The 21,504-nt window shown below is 42.9% G+C and overlaps 1 protein-coding gene across 1 annotated transcript in view; it reads right to left on the bottom strand.

Moving 5' to 3' along the window:
• Positions 1 to 12,785: 12,785 nt before the first annotated feature.
• GLI2 (GLI family zinc finger 2) overlaps positions 12,786 to 21,504 on the bottom strand; it is a 126,032-nt gene continuing 117,313 nt past the window's right edge. Inside the window, exons 11-13 of the mRNA XM_027854697.1 lie at positions 20,570 to 20,851; positions 18,076 to 18,412; positions 12,786 to 17,134 (exon numbers count right to left, since the gene is read on the bottom strand). Coding sequence (XP_027710498.1) covers positions 14,703 to 17,134; positions 18,076 to 18,412; positions 20,570 to 20,851 — 3,051 coding nt within the window. The 3' untranslated portion in view covers positions 12,786 to 14,702. The remainder of the gene's footprint in view (positions 17,135 to 18,075; positions 18,413 to 20,569; positions 20,852 to 21,504) is intronic.

Genomic DNA, 21,504 nt, shown 5'->3' with positions numbered 1-21,504 from the left:
GGCTTGGGCGAGGAATGAAGAGGTGGGGCAGGGGAGGAATTCCAGGAACAATGAAACTGTGTGGGGAAGGGCAAGTGAATGGGTTTGGCATGAGAGCTGCTAATGATGAGCCAAGGGGTCTGGCTTGAGTTTCAGCATCTTTTCCTGGCCAACCTGCTAACGAGCAGGGCTAAAATGGCCCAAAGGCAGGCTAAGGAAGAGGCCCAGGGGAAAAGGGGCCCTATTAATCCATGACTGGATAATAAGTCACGGAGAATTGGTTGTAAAATGCTGCTGGGTTTCAGAGGCTGAAAATTGGATTGGTAACCCGAAGTAGAATCTCTGTTCCCTCAAGCTCAGAGCACTTTGCAATTAGTGGCTCAGATGCTATTAGGTGAGAAAAGTTTCCTGGGGGGTAGTGACAATCACAAGTAACATCCTCGGGATTAGAAAACAGGTAATTTCCTGGGGTTGAGGCCCATTCCTCCTGTGACTGTGGGCAAATCATGGCACCTATCCAAGTCACTGTATCCTTTTCTGTAAAAGAAGGTGGTGCTTTGTAAGCTCATAGCACCTAAGGACCCCCATCTCCCAAGTGCTTCACAGTTGACAAAGCACCTCTCTACTGATGAGGTTGGTAGGACAGGTATTCAACCAGCTGGACTCATTCTGCCTTGGATTCAACAAGCAATTTAATTCAACGAATATTTATGTAGTGGTCAATGATTTGTTATATAGGGGGGCCTTCCTAGGGACTGTCTGCCCAGGGATTCCCTGGAAATTTCCAGGGATTCCAGTGACATGAGTGACTCAACATTTGGTCACATCAGAGATGATAAATTCTTTGGCTGCTAGTAGCCAGGGAGTGACCTAACCCTGAAAGGACTTGGTATTTTAGACTTGGTGTTTAGTATGATGTGGCAAACTCTGGTGGGTCCCTTGGTCTTCCTCCTGCTCCATGAAGATTGCAGCCCTGTGGACTGCTGAAGCCTTAAAAAAAGTAGCTTATGACTGACTCTTCCTCTGATTCTCCTGACAGCATCATGTAGCTAAGACTTTGGGGATTTGTTCTGTGAAGTTTTGATTTCAGTCAAAGGGCTACACTTGAGTGAGGACCTAGAGGGCCACATGTGGCCTCAAGGCCACATTCTCCCCACCCCTGCTTTAGATGAATCTACCATGATAATAACTTCACCCAGGTGCAATCAACTAGGCAAGCTTGCATTGGGCCCCTGGCTTCTTTTTCTAATTTTATTTGTTTTCACCTGATCTTGGGATACCACCTTGTGAGTTCCAGAACACTGAGGTCCTAGGTCCAGTGAGTGGATTCCATGTGGGATCTTCTGCCTCAATGGGGGCAGCTATTGACAAGAAGGCTGGCCCATGCTAGCAGGCATGCATCATAAATTATTTGCACGGTGCATAATAACCAAGATGAAATGTAAAATACTTGAACAGCAATACAACGAACTGCTTTGTGTTCTGATCAGATTTAAGTATCAACCTCCCAGAAGACTAGGACAGCAGTTGTAAGTAAAGTTACTGAATCTTAAGATTTAAGTTTGTTTTTGTCAAGCTGAGCTGAGTGAAAGCGAGTGAGCCATTGGTCATTTACAGAGCCAACCAGTAGAACCATTTTTTTAAACTCTTATTATTGGTTCATTGAATATCAGAGCTGGGAGGGACCTCAGAGGTGATTTGGTCTAATTCTCGTTTTACAGATGAGGAAATTGAGACTTGTCTAATATTGGCTAGAGATTAGTGGCAGAAGCTTGACAAAAATCCATGGCTTCTGATAACCTAGTTGAATGCCTGAATCTCTGCCCAACCACCAGAAGCTTGAGCCCTCCCATCCCATCACTCCCATTTGTTGAAGTTTAGAATTAGCTCTCACCAGAGCCTCTGGCTCCATAAATTCATTGTGCCATGGGATTAGGAGTCTAGGAACCACTAGAGATTAGGAGGTAGGAAATAGAAAAGTTGGAATGACATGACATTCTCTGAGCCCTCCTTCAAGGATTTATTTATTTTTCCCAATGACTTTCTTGAGCTGGCTTGATATCTCATCTTTTGAGCTCACCTAAGCTCATGCCCTGAGCCAAAAGAACAGATTGTGTCAATTCTCATTTATTCTTTAGATAGATTTTTACACTTTGAAGGATATTAGTACAGCATCACTTGGGGCTCACTTTCACAATCCCAACTTGCACTGGCAGGCTGAAGTTTCCAGGATTCTAGGGGATAATTTTGAGGGGTTAGAGCTTCTAATACTATTACTTATAAGCTCCCATCTGATGTGCTACCCCACATATCTACCAACCAGTTGATATAAATGATAATCAATTGATATCAATTGTAGAAAATACTTTTTTTCTGAGAAAGTATAGTGAGAACAGATGTTACAAACACATCTGCCTGAGGATGTAATCTCCTTTCTACTCATACTCAGCCTCTGAAGAGTGTAGGCTCAAATTTAAAGCACAATGGGATTGAAAAACAAATATAGGGAACACCCGGCCAAAAATTACCTCCTGACTCCAGGCTATAAAGTCCTTTTCTCCTTTTGAGGAGCTCCCCCTCCCCCACTCAGTATACCATGAGGTGAGGTGCTCCCTTGCTCATCTGGCCTAGCTCCATGCAGGCTGTGGTGACTCACTTGCCAGATCAACCTACTGTTTGACTAAATGAAGCAAGTTTTGGAGCTGGCTCCTCATTGAATCTAGCTGTTTCTGATGGCTATTCCAACCTTTTGGAGCTCACAAGGTCCTAACTTGTTCAATTCCTTATTCAGATATTTATTCACTTACAATTAGAAAGGAATGAACATGAAAGAGACAAAAGAAAGAATTGCCATGCATTCACATGGTTGCTGAGTGAATGAGGGGGGTCTCCCACCTGGCAGCTTGAAATTACCTTCTTCATTTGAAAGCTCCAGGGAAGAGAGCAAGCAATAGTTGTCTGGATCCTTTTGTATGCACACTCAGTTCTGGCTCAGTTTCTTGTTGAGTCATTAGTAGTTTTGGTCTTTCAACTAATCAAAAGATTTTTCATTGCCCTGTAATCACAAATGGCTGGAAAATGGCTCTCCAAAGTTCCACATATTGGTTTGGCAGCAGGTAGAGGATGGTGTACATACAGTACATCGCCTTCCAGGAATCTGCAAGTGCTCTAAGGACTGGGCCCTCATTGGCCAATTTCCAATTACATCAGTAGCATATATTTTACCCCAAGGTGAAATCCAATTGCTTCTGGGCTGCCTTCCCCTTGTCATCATTAGGATCATCCTGAGGAGATACAAATTCATAGAAGACATCATTTCTTTCTCTTTCACCCTATAGAACCTAGTACAGGTAGTTCAGAGTCCAAGCAGGTGCTCTTTTAATTAGATTTGGTGTATGTCTTGGCAAGAATTGCCTAATTGTGCTATTTTGGCCACCAAAGTAGCCAGTGCCATTTTCTGTGGTAGCTTTAAGTCTTCCTTAACCCACTAAACCATTGCCACCCATCTTTGTGGAAAAGCAGAGACATATGTTGATTATGCTTGGCCAAGTGTGAACTAACATTTAAGAGGCAACCTCATGTCTTTGTAAGCCAACCTGGAATAGGTATTTTCCTTGATGGGGAAGGGGATACTCCTGCTGGGAAGCCATCAGCATTTCAGTGCAGGTTTCCTGGCTCTTTTTAGCTATTGTCATTGCAAACCAGATGCAGCTAAAGTCATGCTGGCATTTCAACAGTGGGGGCATTTGCTCTTACTTTCTATCAATGAGTTCTTCCTATTGAGAACTTGATCTGGTGGAAGAGGTTTGTGTAGAAAGGGTAGAAGTGAAAAGCAAGTTTAGAGATGGTATCTGAAAATGGAATTTGGATTTCTAGACTATGAATTAAAATGTAGAAATAACAAGTGCCTGGCCAGGGATGGAATGCACCTTATAAAGATTGCAAAAATGCATTTGTCCAGAGTCCTCCAAATCGAAACAAAAGGGACTTAAACTGAAGAAGAAGAAGGGGTAGAGAGAGGAATACTACGAAATCCATCAAGCTGGATTCCATAAAGAGTGGTTACAGTGTAGGAAGAATAGAAACACCCAGGAAAATTATAGGGGAGTAAAGTTCAAGAAAATAGTGAACAATTAAAACTCATGATCTCAAATGCCTCTGCACAAATACACAAAATATCAGTAACAAGCAAGATGAACTGGAGATCCTAATACAAGAAGTAATGTAAGATTTCATTGGGAATTGGGGGGATGAGATAGATAGCTGGAATATGGCTCAGGAAGGATATGCCTTACTCAAAAGGACTTTGCTTAGGGCACTTTCAATCTGTGATATCTCTAGAGGTGTAGATCACAAATCATCCCCCTCATCAAAAGCTATTCTTGTCTATGTCCTCTCATAAATCCTCCAGAGGAGGTCCATTCAACAAGCTAGGTGCCTTTCTCTAAATATCTTGATATTATATGGGTACCAATGGAGCACACACATTGTCCATGCATTGTACCAACAAATGGTTCTTAGCCTTCAAGAGAAGAGTTTCAGTTGAGTGGTGGAGTGAGAAACCAGGATGAGGAAGGATAAGGACAATAAAAAAGGGCCTTTAAAGGTATCTTGAAGAAGGGAAGCAAATGAAAGAAGGGATAGGGCCACTTCCTAGGATGGATGGGACTGATGATGGAGAGAAGACAGAAGTACCCAATTCTCATTTTGCTTGTATTTTTTCTTTTCTTTTTCTCTATGCTAAGGAGAATGATCTTTGGTCTGGAAAGGATAGAACAAAAATGCCTAATAAGGAGGTGAAACCCAAGACAGGTAGGGAGATGGTAAGAGTAGTCCTTGCTGCCCTCAATGACTCCAATTCACAAATCCCAGGTGAACTATATCCCAAGTAGTAAAACAATCGGTGGAGGTGATCGCTGAATCGTTACCAACAATTTTTGTAAGATTGTGAAGAATAGAATTTTTGGGGTAGAACTGGAAAAGCACAAAATGTACCCTTTTTTTAAACAGGGAAAGATAGTTGAGTCTTAAAACCACAGTCCAGTGTCTTGATTTTAATTCCTGGCAAAATTCTAGAACCTATTCTTAATGAGCATGCGAGTGAACATTTATAAAGGGAAGCATCACTTACAAAAGAACTAGTATAGGTTCATCATCAGGAACAAATGATGCTACACTAATGAGTTGGATAAGAATACAGCGGATTAGGTGAATTCAGAGGTGGTTGAATGGATATACCTGAAGTGTAATCATTATGGGCTCAGTGCCAGCTTGGAAGGTCTCTGGTGGAGTGGCCTGTCCATGGTTCTGTACTATTGATTATTTTTATCAATGATTGAATTAAAAATATAGTTGGCATAATTGTCAAATTTGTAAATTATACACATTCAGGAGGTGTCACTAACATATTGAATAACAAAAAAATCAATAAGCATTTGTTAAGCACTTCTGATATACAAGGCACTGGGGATACAAAGACAAAAGTGAAGTAGGTCCTGACCTCAAGGAGCTCCCATTCTATTGGGGAAACAACATATACATACACATGTAAGTGTGTGTGTGTGTGTGTGTGTGTGTAAAATGGATACAAGATGATATTTTATGGAAGAGGATACTTGTAGTTGGGGGATCAGGAAGGCTTCATGTAGGTGATGCTTGAGCTGAGGCTTGGCTGAAACTAGGGGTTTTAAGAGGCATGGTAGATGGTAAGTACAAAGGCACATAAATAGAAAATGTAATGTCACATACAATGAACACTAAAGGTAAGATTGACTGGACTGTAGAACAAACAAATCAATGAATGGAAAACAACTATTAGGAATAACAAATTATACATAGATTTGTAGTTTCATGTACAATGGTCTTTTTTATTATACTGTTATGGAAATGCTTGTTTTATTCCATAAGTTAAAAATTAAATAAATAAAATTTAAAAAAAGAACAAGGGGAACCAGAAGTATGGTAGTATCCTTGATAGTAATAGGGAAGTTTATGAAAAAGGTCAGATTTTGGGGAAAAGATAATGAATTCTATTTGAGATATATCAAATTTACAATGTCTATGGGATATTCAGTTCAAAATATTCAATGGGCAGTTGGAGATGCAGACTTGGAATTCAGATGAGAGACTAGGCCTAGATATATAGATCTGAAAGTCATTCACATAGAGATAATAATTAAACCCATGGGAGCTGATGAGGTCACCAAATGAGAAAGTACATAAAGAGAAGAGAAGGGGGGGCAGGACAGAGGGGGCATGATTGGATGACAGGATCAGTAACCAAAAAGACCTTAACAGCTACATGTCTCAGATTCAGTAAGAGTCAAGAAGAAACTGAATCTAATAAGATGAAATTCAATAACAATAAATGTTCCTTTTACACTCGAGTTTTAAAAATTAGCTTTATAATATAACATGTAGATGTAGTTAGATGGAATTCATCTGGAAAAGTTCTTTGGGCTTTTTAGTGGATTGCAAACTCAGTATGAGTCAACACTGTGATATGGTAATAAAAATGCAAATGTGATCTTAGGCAGCATGGAGTTTGGCATAATGTCTAGGGCTAGGATGGTTATTGTCCCATTGTCCCATCCAGGTTAGTCCACATCTAGGGCATTGTGTTCAGTTATGAGGATTATATTTTAGGAAAGGCATAGATAAGCTGGAAAGCAGCCAGAGGAGAGGCACCAGAAGGATAAAGAACATTAAGATTGTGTCATGAGGACCAGTTAAAGGAACTGGGGATGTTTACTCTAGAGAAGAGACTTAGAGGGGAACAAGACAGCTGGCTTCAACTATTTGAAGGCTTGCCACACAGAAGAGGGATGAGGCTTGTTCTGTCTGGTCCCAAATAGCAGAACTAGAATCAATGGGGGGAAGGTGCAGAGAGGCAGATTTAGACTCAATGTATGGGAAAACTTGCTAACAATTAGAGGTATACAAATCGAAATGCACAGCCTTGGGAAATGGTGTTCTCTATCACTAAAAATCTTCCAGTAAAGACTGAATAGCCAGTCAGTCAGCCAATTAGTCAGTCAATCAACAAGCAATTATTAAGCATTTACTAAGTACTAAGTGTTGTGGATATAGAAAGGCAACATGCCCCCCCGCCCCCGTCCAATAAAAACAATAAGCCCTGCCCTCAAGGAGTGTACATTCTGGTGAGGGAGAGAACATGGAAATAATTACACAGAAGATATAGATGGTAATATAGAAGGTCATCTGAAAGGGGATGACATTAGTAGCTTAGGGGAACAGAAAAGGACTCATAGAAGGTGGAACTTGAATTGAATCTTGAAGGAAGCTATGAGGTAGAGATGAGAGTAAAGAACATTCCAAGTATGAGGAATAGCAAATGCAAAGGCATAGGACAGAAAGGTTCTATTCAAGGAATTGCAAGTAGGTGGGATACCTGGATTATAGAATTCATGGCGTGTATGCGTGTGCGTGTTTGGGGAGGGGTGTTAAGGTATAAGAAGGCTGGAAGACCAGAAAGAAGCCAGGAGATGAAGAGCTTCAAGGGTGAAACAGACGACTTCATATTTAATCCTGGTTGGTTGGTTGTTGTCCTTTGTTCTTGAAGAGGACCAAAATGAGATCACTGTGTTGGAGTCAAGGTATAGCGTGTGGTATACAAGGTATACTGTGGCTGACCGGACCAATATGAGCTTAGAAGGCTCTACCGCAGGCCGGGCACAAATAAGTCCACCTGAACATTTCGGGTACAGATGTCTCTAAATTTGTCCACCTCATGTTTCTTTTGAGCTAATGTAATTGTGCTTCACTCATAAAGCACAGCACCTTCTTTGATGTGGGCAAGTCATGCTGGGCAGTCCTTCGCTAGCATCTCCCATGCCATGCAATCGATTCCAAATTTCTTCAGAGAGACTTTGAGAGTGTCCTTGTATTGCTTCTTCTGACCAACATGGGAATGACTGATCCTAGAGGTGACAGGATACTACTAGAGCTTAATGAACAAAGATGTAGAGAATGGGAGTGGTTTGTGACATAGTCAGATTTAAGCTTTAGGGGAAAATATCACTTTGGCAGTTGAATGGAGGATGGATTGGGGAGAGGAGAGACTTGAAGCAGGGAAACCAGGTAGAGGATTAGTATTGCAGCAGCTCAGGCAAAGAAATGACCAGGACATGATCTAGGATTGTAGTTCTGTGAGAATTGTGAAGGGGATGTATATGAAATGTTGTGAAAGTGAAAGGAGATTTAGCAATGGGTTGAATACATGGGGTAAATGAGAGTGAGGAGTTTAGGATGGCACTGAGGTTGTGAACTGGGGTGACTGGGACGATGGTATCCTGGATATTAATAGGAGTAGGAAAGTTCAGAAGGGGGAAGACTTTGTGGGGAAAGATAATGACCTCTTTGGGGGCATATTGTAGGGGAAATTCTCATTGAGGCACAACAACTTGGATTGGATAACTCTGGAGCTGTCTTCCAATTCTACATGTCTCAGATTTAGTAATATCTGCCAGAAGGAAATATAATTGGGAAGAAAGACTCTTTGACAAAAATAAATAAAAATATAAAAACTCCAGATGCAAATAATCAAAGATGAAAAAAGTTGGATTAAGAGCTCAGATTCAGTTTAATACACAAGGAATTAATAGAGGTATCAAGATCAACTTTTATAAACTTTTGAAGGTAGATGAATACACCTTTAGTGTCAGGACTGCCTTAGGACTGGATTCTGTCCTGAGAAGAATTTTATGAAAAGGTCCGTGGGATGCAATGTAGTATACTGGATAGAACACTAGACTAGGAAGATCCGAGTTCAAACTCTGCCTTTAATATGTACTAGCTGTGTGACTTTGGGGAAGTTACCCTCTCTGATCCTCAATTTCCATATCTGTTAAATGGAGACAATAGTACCTGTAGGTACTGTAAAGCTTTATTGTGAGGTCTATATCAGATGATATATGAAAAGCACTTTAAATATTAAAATGTTCTATCAATGTATTATTATAATTAGGGCCATGACTTAGAATCAGGGCTAATTTCTGGTACTAATTAATGGTGCCTTATATTGATTTTCTTGTTTGTCTTCCACTGATTTCTGACCTCTAATTTCTATGCTAGGTATACTATTGTCTGACTTGCTTGTGTCCTGGCCTTCCCCAGTGACCTCTGCTCTGGTGCTGTCCAAGGTCCTGGTATGGCAGAAGAGCTTTATTGTACTTTCCTATGATATTTCCTTGGTTTCTTTCTGTTTATTTGACACTTGGTATCTCTCTTCCTGCTATGCCTATCTCTACCATGGAAAAATAATAAACTTCCTATTAGAAGTTTCTCCTAAACTTCTCTGTATGGTTCTACTTAATTGTATTCCAACATTCCCACTTAGCATTTGATTTTGAGGAAATGTTGCTTTTTTTTCCTTGTTGCTTTCCAGAAGCTGTGGATCACCCAGGATCCTGACTTCACTGTGTCTGCTTATCTCTGTACCAGTTCAATAGGAGACTGAGTGGTACCCCTTTCCACGTCTACCTGTGGCTATATCAGCTTCATCAAAGGTTGAATCTTAAATCAGTCCATTGTATAGCTCAGAACAAAGTTTTGTTGGGAGAAGACATAATGGGATCATGAAATTTAGAGCTGGAAGGGTAGAGGTCATTTAGTCCCACAGAATCATAGATCTGGAGAGGGCAAGGATTTCAAAAGCCATAGGGCCCAATCTCCTCAGTTTACTATAGAAGAAAATGAGACCTAGAGAAATGAGCTGGTTTGCTCAAGGTCACATATGTAGTGATTAACAGAACCAGGGTTTAAATGAAGGCCTTTCAACTTAAAAATCATATAATTTCAGATTAGGCCACCTAGTCCAACCTATACCTGACTGAGAAATCTAGTGCTGTTTTTTTCCCCTGTTATACCACAATGGTTGAAACTATGAATAGAAGTATATTGGGGGGGGAAGCTGGCATAAAGTCTTAAGCATTTTTTCAAGTATTTTAAAGTGCAGTTGAAATAAATGAGGATCACCTTTAAAATGTAGATATGTATTGAAAAACCCTCAATAGAAGTATTTTAAGGGAGTGTGACAGTCTAGAATGGGAGGAAAGGCAGGGAATCTTCAGCTTGACTAGGTAGGTGGCTGCTGCCCAAAGGACTTGGTTGTAAGGAACTCTAGCTTTTGGAGAAACCATGGAGACTAGAGGGGAAAAACAGGAAAATGTGGGTGGTCAAGAGGCCTTGAAAAAAAAGCTGAGACAGGAGGACGCTAAATTGAATTAATGATGAAGTCAGGGCCTGGGAAATAGTCCCAGTGATCATGGGTGGGGAAACAGAAAGATGATAAAGAACTTTATTATACAGGCAGTAGGAAAGGGGGAAGTACAGATGGTACCACAAAGTAGGACTGGAAGGTGTACTCGGAAGAAGCATAATTTAAAGGTCAGACCCTAGAGGAAAGACCTTCAGACTAATTTTGTTTTTTAAACCTGAGCTGTCACCTGTTTAGTGAGATTGAGTATTGTAACTCAATCACATTAAATTGCAGATCAGGAATTAGCGACAGATATAGGATCATAGATTTTGAGACAGAAGAGACTTTAGAAGTTATCCAGTTCAACCCACTTATTTTACAGATTAGGAAACTGAGACTCAGAGAGTTAGTGACCTTGCTAAGGTCACATAAGTGGCAAATCCAGGATTCATATTTAGGTCTTGTGACTCCAAGTTCAGTGCTGTCCACTGTACCATAATGTATTCTGAAATTCCCTCAATCTGAAGTAAAATTTAGCTGTGTATCTAAGTTGTCGATGTGCTATGCTCATTAATAATTTAGGGAAAATAAGATACTGGAGAAACCAGGGTGTGGGTGAAAAGTTGACCCACAGGCAAGGCTTTTAATGGGGTAAATCTTCCATCACTCCCCCTGTACTTTTCCCATTTATCTTACAACTTGTCTCCAGTTACTTGAAATAAAAATTCTTAAGGAACTGAAAATGATTTCCTACTTAGGGACATTAGGGAATGGATGTGGATAATTAGAAACTGGCTCAGATTCACAGTGGGTGAGGGAGGACAAATACCCACTCTAGGGATGGCATTGAAGAGAAAGGGGATAATGGGCTGCCCCTGAAACTAAGAATAAATTATATGGACTACAGTAATTTGTTGAGGACTAGAAAGTTCATGACTGCCCCACTGAAAGAAAATGTCCCCAAAGTACTACACTATTCCCTTGCAGCATGATGTGGCAGGAAGACTTTTAGAATTGGGATTCAGAAGACCTTGATTATAGCTCCACCATTTAATATCTGTGTGACCCTGGGCAAGTCAATCTCTTAGTCTAAGTTTTCTCATCTATAAAAGTGGGAATAATATATGCACTGCCTTCCTCACAGGGTTGTTGTAGAGATCAAATGATAGAATTTATATAAAATGTCTTGAAAAAGCCAAGGACTTTAGAAAGGCCAGCAATTTATTATTATGATTATCATACTACTATATTATTATACTATACTTACATGCATGTATACATACATGCATAAACATATGTGTGTATATATTTATTTACACACATATATACACACTGTTTCACAGATGTACCATGAAAAGTAAAGTTCCACCTCCCTTCCTTTACAAATGCTTCTTGGGTCTCTAACTCAGGATGTTTTTGCTGCTTAATTCATTAAACCATTAGGGGACATATTGTGGTAAGGCATGGTTGTGCTCCATGATAACCACCTTCAAAAATTAGGGACATGCTCCAAATATCCCTAGCTCCTCTTAATAATCCAATATGGATGTCAACCATTCTTCTTGCACTCATTTCTGTTTTCAGCCTGGGCCACTTCTAGTCTCATGAAGTTCATAGTCTTACTTGCATTATATAATACTGGTAAACTTGCCTTTTATAGTTTTAAGGGTTCACCTCCCTTTCCAATTCACATGCATTGGGCTTTGGTGTTCAGGTCCACATTCATGCTCTTTGCATCTCTTGTGAGATCTATGCCTGGTGATGCAATGGATAGAGTGCTGGGCCTGGAGACAAAAAGACCTAAATTCAAATCTGACCTTAGTCACTTATTAGCTGTGTGATCTGAGTAACCTCTACTGCCTCAGTTTCCTCAACTATAAAATGGGGGTGATAATAATAGCACCCACCTCCAGGGTTGTTGTGAAGAAAAATGAAATAATATAAAGCATGTAGCACAGTGCCCAGCACATAATAGATGCTATGTAAATGCTTATTCTCTTCTCCTTCCTTCTATCTCCTCTCAGCCAAAATCCTTGCAAGTGAATGAGTTCCACCGAAAGGCAGAGAAAAGCCCCATTCTCAGCCCATACTCTTGAAGCTCTAGAAATTCACTTGAATGAGAAGGGTGGCACAATTTAGTAGAAATACTCGTCTGGCCATGAGGAGAACTGAGTTGGCTTTGCTACCTTTCTTGGCTTCAGTTTCCTCCTCTCTAAAAAAGGGGGCTAGATGACCTCTGGGGTCTTTTCCAGCTTTAAGATTCTACAAATTGACCCAGCCATAAAAACTGATTATAAAACTACTTAGTGTTTAGAATCATCCCCTGATGAGCCACCAAGCTCTTGGATGCAGGAACCAAATTGGCTGGCCAACACTCCAGTTTAAAATGTTTCTTTGGCTAGAAAGCAATGTCAATATCAATTTTGCTGAGAAAAAAATGCAGTCTAATTTCATTTCAAATGCAACAAATTTACTGTCCTGGTTTTCATTAGCTACTGTCAAGGAGTAAGAAGTCAGACAAAATGAATTATGAAAAAAATTATTTTTTTAATGTACAAAAAGAGTTATTTACAAGTTGAGTGTGTCATCTCAATTTGTAGGTTGTAGAAAACAGCTAAAAATGTTTCTGAGATATAAATCTGACCCAACGTTCACCTACAGAATTTTTAGTAATGGTGTCTTCTATACAGAATATATACAAATTGGGGTTGGTTATCATAATACTATCTCAGTAAATGAGTGAACACCATTAGGAAGCCACAGACTCTTCGGGACCTTCAGGACATCCAAGATTTGTGCATTTAGAGCTGACCTTTTAAAAATAATAGAGTTCAGGAGACTGTATGATAGTGAAGCCCAGGACTGAACATTCTGATTTCTGTCCACTGATCCCCCTCAGCAGTCATGGGGCATAAAAAAGGGCTAAGTCATGTCAGATGCTGGGAGAATACCCCAAATCACTGATAGCAACAGAGTAGTGGGTTTGATTTTGACTGCTGCAAACGCCATTATAAAAGGTGGGGGAAACGTTACCCCTTGAAATCCAAGCTCCAAATGCATTCTTCATATTCCAAGTTGGGCCAAGCCACTCTGAGCAGGAGAATTTAGTGACAGTCCCTCAGTGCTCCGAAGGGCTGGTTCAGCCCAGCCCCTGAGCCGGCATACCATGCAATACTCATCATTCCTTTATGAATGAATGGGAGAAGGAGGGAGGAATAAGGGGTATCTTGAAGATACAGCAGGTACAGCCCATTTGTAACTCAGCTGAGAGTAACGAGCACTGTCAGAGGATTGGACACTATCGTTCTGCCAGGAGAATAAGTGCCCTTCAGAGACCTGGGAGGGAGGGGCTGTGACAGAGCCCTATAGCATTTTTCATAGCAAAGCAAGAGAATAATGTACTAGGAAAACATAGAAGCTTTTGGTAAATGCATATTTCTCTCTTTCCTGACATCAGACTTTTAAGTCGACTCCTCATATTCTGATTGAGGAGGAGGGCAATCCCAGAAAGGAAAAAAAATGGGTTCCAACCAATGGTAGGTATCACTGCCCCTACCCATCCCCTTTGGCAAGTAGAATCCCAATGTGTCAGACCAAATTTGGTCTATCCCCAATATATAGCATCACCATTGCCCTGGAGGTATATAAAAATGAGCATTCTTCTTCAGGATGGGGTTCAATTTAAATACAACATCAATCACACTGTAAACACAATCTGGATACAAGGGGGCCATCATTCTGGACTCAGCCCATGTACGTGTCATTCTAGCAACACTGCCATATTTTATTTATTAATGTACACATATCTTACAAAAATTGCAGGCCCTGTATTTTGAAGTCTTCCCTTCTGCAGGCCCTATATTTTGATACTTCCCTACCAGAGCACAGTAAGGCACTTTTGGAGTGGCTGGATGGAATCGGTGGTTTCTCCTCTGTGGCAGGTTCTACTACAGTATTCTTAAAGAAGAATTGGGGAGGGGAGTAGGGGTAAAGAGCACTTTCCCTCACCAGCACCATAAGGAAAACCTAATCTCATAGGAGCTGAATATGCATTATAGCTTTCAAATTCAGACCAAAATGCAGTTTCCCTCCTTACCACTCCTCCTCCCCAAATTTGCCTGGAAAGTAGGTTAGGGGAAAGTTTTTGGCTGATGAGAAGTTTTCATTAGCCAAATGATACAAGGGAGGCAGCCAGAGTATAGTTGTGCATTTACATGGAAGGCTTGTAGAAGTATCCCCTCCCCAGCCCCTTCTCTATTGTGACATTTCTCAGTGCTCTGTAAAATAAGTCAAAAAATGACTAGAGACATATCACCAGGTACAAAAAATGCCTCTAAAGAGTTCGTGAAGTCTGTACAGATAATTTGTTAAAGTCCCTTTCATGTATTTAATACTTGTTGGAAAAGAAAATCTCTATTCTCTAGGAAGTGATTATTTTTCAAAAGCACATTCATCAGATTGCTTGGCAAACAGCCCCTCCCTCCTTGCCCTCTTGTGCTTTGTGTTAAGACATCATATTTAGGAACTTGCTCTCTTCTGCTAATGTCGTTAGCATGGAGCTCATGTCCCCAATAGCCATATTGCTTATTCCTGCTGGGATTGAGGGCAGGGTTAAGGAGTTCCGTGGAGTTGTGAGGCGGGAGGAATTCTGGGAGAGATTCTGAAGAATGCTGGGGCTCAGGGTTCCCGACATTAGGCTCGAATGGTCGCCATCATCCATGATGGCATCAAAATCGATCTGTGGAGGCTCCAGTAGCTGGGAGTCCACAGTGCTCGACACCTGATTGGCCCCTGGGGAGGCCATGGCATGTGGCTTGATGTTGCTCAATGAACACTGTTGCTGCTGCTGCTGCTGCTGCTGCTGCTGCTGCATTACCCGGCAGTCCACATGGTTCTCAAAATTTCCATTCTGTTCATACATGTGGATCTGCCCATAGTAGTACATCATGCTGTTATCCCGGGGCCCACTGGTACTCTGTTGCTGAAGCTGCTGCTGCTGCTGCTGCTGCTGCTGTGATGAGACCATGTCATTTATTGATTTGGGAATAGCCTCCCCCGTCTCCTGGCTGGGTGCTCCAGCGGCCATCGGGTATGCTGCGGCTCTCATGTAGCCCAGCTGCTGCGAAGAGCGTACCCCACGGTGTCTGTTGGCCGGGCTCGGCTCTGGGGGTGGGCGTGGCTGTACCAGGCCTGGTCCAAAGCTCTGTCCTACTGACCCCATCATGTTCTGCTGTGGGTCAGCAAAATTGGGTTGATGGGAGGTCAGAAGAGATGGGGACTGGTGGTAGCCTTCCTGGCTCATGGAAGGTGGCAGGTGATGGCTCTGCTGTGAGTAGTTCTGTGGGGTCACCATGTGCATGGCTGGGTTGGGTAGTGTGTGCTCCCTCCGGTTGTTTACCATCAGGGAAGGGTCAGAGGTGACATCCATTTGCTGAGGGAGGCCCAGGTGCCCTGTCTTGACTCCCATATTGCTACATGATGGGGAGAGCTGGTTCATGTCCCCACCCATTGTGTTTGGGCTCAGCATGGGGTGAGGCTGGCTGTATCCTGTGTCCGGGCTTAAGTCCGGGTTTATGTTGGGGCAGGGATTGGCCTGTAGCGGTTGCCGGACCTGCATGTAATTGATCCTCGGTCCAGGAGCAACCCCATTTCTCGGAAGGAGGTTGGACTGAGTGCTATCGAGATCATTGGGGCTTGTCTGCATGACCTGCTGACTGTAGCTCTGGTACTGCCCAAAGGTCTGCTTCTGTTGTACCACAGCTAAGTTGCCCTGAGGAAATTGTTTGGCCTGCTGGTTAGAAAGAACGTCCACAGAGCCTGAGCTTACCTCATTCCACTGCACAGGCATGTTGTTTTTGTTCAGGTTGGTGGGGGTACCATAGCCTAGTTGGCAATCAGCCAGCATGGGTGCTGGCTGGCTCCCATTAGAGTTGGATGCTGCCATCCTGCGTGGGCCATGGAGGCCTGGGCTCGGCAGTTTCAGGCTCCCAGGGAAACTTGGGGCTTCTCCATGGTATGCCAAGGAATTACTCTCCTCAGCGGCACCAGTACTCTGCGATTTGATATACTGTACTACGTCATCAGGCAACATGATGTCATCCTCCCCACCGGGGCCATCTGCCTCAACCACCATTGTCTCCATGGCAACGTTCTCACTGATACTTGGAGGGCGGGGAGAATACACGTGGCGGGGCAAGGTACCATCTGAGCGGGTGTAATTCTGGAGGCTGAAGCTCCTCCGCTCTGCACAGGCAGGCAGATGAGGCGGGTTCATGCTATTGGTGCTATTGAAACGTTGCACCCGGGGGAGAGACAAAGGTTCAGCAGCCAGTCTCCTTACAGGGTCACTTGCTCGCCTTGTCCCATTGCCTGCAACTTCATGGGGGAAGGTGGGGGCAGCACTATACCCATAGGATGGTCCATCACTACCACGCCTTGGTCCCAGTGGACGTGGGAAGGGGGGCGGCAGAGAGGACTCTGATGGATCAAGTAGAGACATCTTATTTTTCAGGCTCATCCTTTCCATGTTTGGGAGGGGAGTTGGCGGGGGCCCTCCGGTGGCTGCAGCATACTTGGCTTTCAGGCTGTACTGTTGAGCTGGTGTGAGGTTCAGCAGCCCTGGTGCTCCGCTGCACTGGCTGGCCTCGCTGGAGCGGCGAGAGGCATCAGTGGAGATGGGGTCATAGGAGTCGGCAGAGCTGATGTTGTTGGGGCGGCTCCCAAAAGGAGAGGCCTCGCTGGATCGGCGGCTAGACAGGTACGGGGAGATGCCGGAGGAACGGCGGCTGACAGTGTAGGCTGAGCTTACAGTGCTGGTTGTGCTGTCCCTTCGCTCGTTCAACTGGTTTAACATGGTCACCTCATTCACTGACAGCTCCATTATCCTTGGGTTGGGCAGGGGTGCTGTGGGTCCACTGAAGTTTTCCATGATAGAGCCTGGAGGGAAGAAAACAAAAAATCCAAGTAGTAACATCTCTCATCTCTGATAGGATAATTAATGTCAAGGCACTGTGGAAAATATAATGGATTAGTCATGAGGCTAGACAACCAGCTACCAAGGATGAGGTGGAGAGTATTCTATTCATGAATAAACTAAGTGAGACCATTTTTCCAATTCGGAGATCCTAGGATGCCAAATTAAAATTTCTCTCAGAAGCTAAGGAATTATACCAGAAAAACCTGATGGTATATAAGAGTTTGCTAGGCGCTTCCCCTGACTATGAAGTGAATGGGGGAGGAGGTAGTTACACGTCAAGTCAACAAGCTTTTATTAAGTGCCTACTATGGGCTAGGCACTGTGCTACGCACTGGAGATACAAAGAAAAGTGAAGGAAAAAAAAATCCCCGTTCTCAAGGAGCTCACAGCATTATGAAGGAGACATCATACAAACAGCTATTTACAAACAAGATACCTAAATGATAAATCAGAGATAATTTCAGAGGGAAAGCACTAAGGTGAGGGGGTATTAGGGAAGGCCTTTGTAGAAGGTGGGATGTCAGTTGGGATTTGAAGGAAGCCAGGAGGCAGAGATAAAGAGAGAGAGTATCCTAGGTATGGGGGACAGCCGGTGAAAATACCTAGAGTCTGGTGCAAGCAAGGACACCAATATCACCGAATTTCATAAAGTATGTGGAGGGCAGTAAGGTAGTAGAAAGGTAGGATGTATTTACAGGCATATTAAAGGACCTTAGAGATCATCTGATACAATCTCTCATTTGAGGAATGAAGGAGGAAAGTGAGTCCCCACGAGGTGAAAAGCCTGGTGATAGAACAGGATTAGAACTGAGGTTTCCTGATTTCTATTCCTATGACTGTTCATCTCTACGTGATGTCCCTTCCCACCAGGATTCAAGGCATGCATGAGTTGACAGCTTACCATTTCCCGGAATAGGAGGCAGCTTGGTGTTTCGGACTTGAGGAGCCGGGTTTGCCCATGAACAGGAATCCTTGACTGTCTTCAGTTTCTCTTTCTTGAGCTGTTCAAGCCTTTGCATGGTTGTCATATGTTTGCGCAGCTGCAGGCTGACCGCTGACGTGCCAGAAGGGACAGTCGAGTCAGCGACAGGAGCGTTGTCGTCCAGCGTCGTCAGGTCTCCCAGGCTACCCCCGCTGTGCATGGTCATCTCTACTCCACTGTCATTGTTGTTGGCGCTGCCAAGGGGTGAGGGCTCGCTGCTACAGGATGACTGGCCCCCGGGGCTGGACTGATACAGCTGAGGGAAAATAGACCAGAGGATTGTGAGCTAGTCAAACAAGGTCCAGTACTGGACTGCCAAAAACCAGAGGTGAACTCCCATACCAACGTACAAATTGGCTAACACATGTATGCATGTCCATACTCATAGAAGAATTTGCTGGGGAAAAGGAGCCAGGTTCAAACACTTTGATCTCTTCCTTTTAGCTTCTATAGCACTTATTACCTACATATTGTCTAGCTACTGGTTGTATCTTGACTCGTACAAGCATTTCATCTCCATTAGTCTTATCACTCCAGCCAAACCATAAGTTTCTTGAGGTTGGAGCTGTGTCCTTTCCTCCTCATGTATTTTACACAGTAACTAGTATAGTCTTAGGCCCACAGGAGGGACTAGCTAAATACTTATCCTTCAAGTTTAACTGGTGTTTGCTAAGAACCTCAGTACTTACTTCTCACATCTCCTTAACTGACTAGTGGCTGCTACTGATCTCTTGGAACACTTGTTCCCCACCTGCTCCTGCTGTGACACAGGTAGATAATGAATGGAGGGAATAAGCTGGCTTGTGGTTTTAGGTCCCTCTGGACCTTACTTTTGCTTACTCTGTTGCTGTAGAAGGGACTGCTGTGATGACCAAGCCAGACCTGGCACTTTCTGTGGTAGATGGCATCCTAGATCAGAAAGGCCATCTCACTTCCATTCTGACCATTTGGTTTCCTATTCCCCACCTCGCACTCCACAGGACCTGAATTATGACGGCAAGATTTCTGAGTCTGCTGAACGGTGTTGGTAATTAGTTTGGATTAACAGCATCTCTTACACTTGTCTAAGAATCAGCAGTTAGGGATTCAGCTCCTTGCTCTATCAATCAATCAACCAACAAAAATGAATTTATGAAACACTACAATGTGTTAAGCAATGTGCTAAATGCTGGAGATACAAAGGCAAAGGCCAACCATTCCCTGCCCTGAAGGGACTCATATACTATCGGGGATGCACTAGGCACATAAATAGGTACATTGAAAATATAGTGAAAAAATAGATACAGGATGATTTTGGGAGGAAGAAGTTTAATAGCTGTGGAGATCAGGAAGGGCTTCATGGAAAAGATGGCATTTAAGCTAGGTCTTAAAGAAAATGAAGGAATCAGAGGCACAGGTGAGGTGGATAGGTATACCATGCATGTGGAGCAGGCAGGTTAAAGGGATGGAGAGAGAGAATGGAATATTGATTATGAGAAACGGTAAGAAGGCTAGTTTGGCTATTAGACCATGGCGTAGGTGAAGGGGAGTAATTAATCCATGTTGTTATGGGGGAAAGTGGGTTCTCTTGAAGGGACACTCAGATGAAAAGAATAAGAACTCTTATTTCCTTGTGTCCCTCTCTGCTGCCTCTAATTTCAAAGCCTCAGATGGCCTAATAAAATCAATTCTTTGAGATCACACACACACACACACACACAGAGATGATACGAATTTCTATTACATTACATCTAAGATACAGACAGCACTTATACCACAGCCTAACACAAGCGGATATTCTGCTCACCTTAGTACCGACTATCCTTAGGGAGGTATAGTAAGGAAAAGAAGAGGAGACAAAGAAAAAGTGGTTAGAATTAAGGAGTCGAGGCTGGAAGTTAATTATGTAACATGGAAAAAGAGCAGATATACAGTTCCTAAGATATTTAAAACTCTCTAAAGATCATCACATGAAACATGGGGGCGGCACCTGCCTCTAGGTGTTTTGGCTCATCTCTCACTGTTATACCCACATGGTCTTCTCAGCCTGGCCTGGAAATACAGCAGCCAGCTTTTTGTTTTGTTTTGTTTTTTAATTATTAACTGGGTCCTTTGTCCCAGAAGGTAAAGATCAACTGGGTTCTTATGTTCCAGGTACATCATATGGAGTTGTGCCAATTGGTTTTATAAGTTAAGGTTATAAAAAAGAAGAAATGGGGCTTGCTGGCAATGGCATGGATCACAATATGGAATTAGCCTGGGGTAATCTTTGACAAGTCTTTAACCAAAGCTCACAGGTTTTAGGACAGTCTGTGATAGCTGAGGACAGAACTTCCCTTGAATTGTGTTGTTTAGCTTTGTGATCTGGCCAGCCAGAGTGACAAACACACAGGCTTTGAGAGTATTAGGGTGAAAGGGCTACATTGATACTTACCACTGAGTTCTCTGTCTTGATGGCTTTGACATGCAGGCAGTCCTCCACTGCCTGGCTGGCACTGTTTGCCTCGGCGGTCTCCTCCAGCCCTGCTCTGCCCTGTTTGGCACTGGCTTCGTTGTCACCATTTTCTTTGAGTGGAGGTGCCCTTGGGTGAACATCATTGCGCTGCTTCTTGGTGACATGGGCATCAGGACCGTGTACTGTCTTCACATGTTTCCTGAGAGAGCTGGGGTCCGTGTATCGCTTCGTACAACCAGGTATCTTGCAAATGTAGGGTTTCTGGGGAAAAGGGAGTCTGATGTTAATGACACAAGAGAGATTGTTAAATCCTAGTGGTGTTATTGAGGGGGGGCCTTTCCTATGGAAAATATATGCCATGCTTATTCCCCACAATAATTTCGTGGTTGGGGGCAGCTAGGTGGTACAGTGGTAGAACACCGGCCCTAGAGTCAAGAGGACCTGAGTTCAAATCCGGCCTCAGATAATTGACACTTACTAGCTGTGTAACCCTGAAAAAGTCACTTAACCCCATTGCCTAGCCAAAAAAAAAAAATTCTGGTTGTGTTATTTTCCCCAACTGGAATATTCTCCCCATCCCACCTTTTCCAAATTTCCATACTCCATAAGATGATCGTTAATGACTCTGGTTCACCCTCGCTTCTTGAAATTGCTGTAGTAAAATCCAAACCACACAATTATAACATATGCTTGTATAATGCCTTATGTTGTTTTCCTAGATGTTTTATGTGTGTATATTTTGCTGTGCCAACTAGGGTGTTGGTTTTTCAACAAGGACCATACCTTATACTTCTTTATTATTATACATTCTTCCCTTACCCCCCACCCAAAGGATTTAACACAGTGCTGAGCACAAAGAAGACACCTGACAAATAGTTGTATGGATGAAAGGAGGGAGTGATTATTTCAGTGAT

This window comes from Vombatus ursinus, unplaced genomic scaffold, assembly GCF_900497805.2.
Source record: "Vombatus ursinus unplaced genomic scaffold, bare-nosed wombat genome assembly UNPS02010548.1, whole genome shotgun sequence".
Taxonomy (NCBI): Eukaryota; Metazoa; Chordata; class Mammalia; order Diprotodontia; family Vombatidae; genus Vombatus; species Vombatus ursinus.
This window is presented reverse-complemented; position numbering and strand designations above follow the sequence as displayed.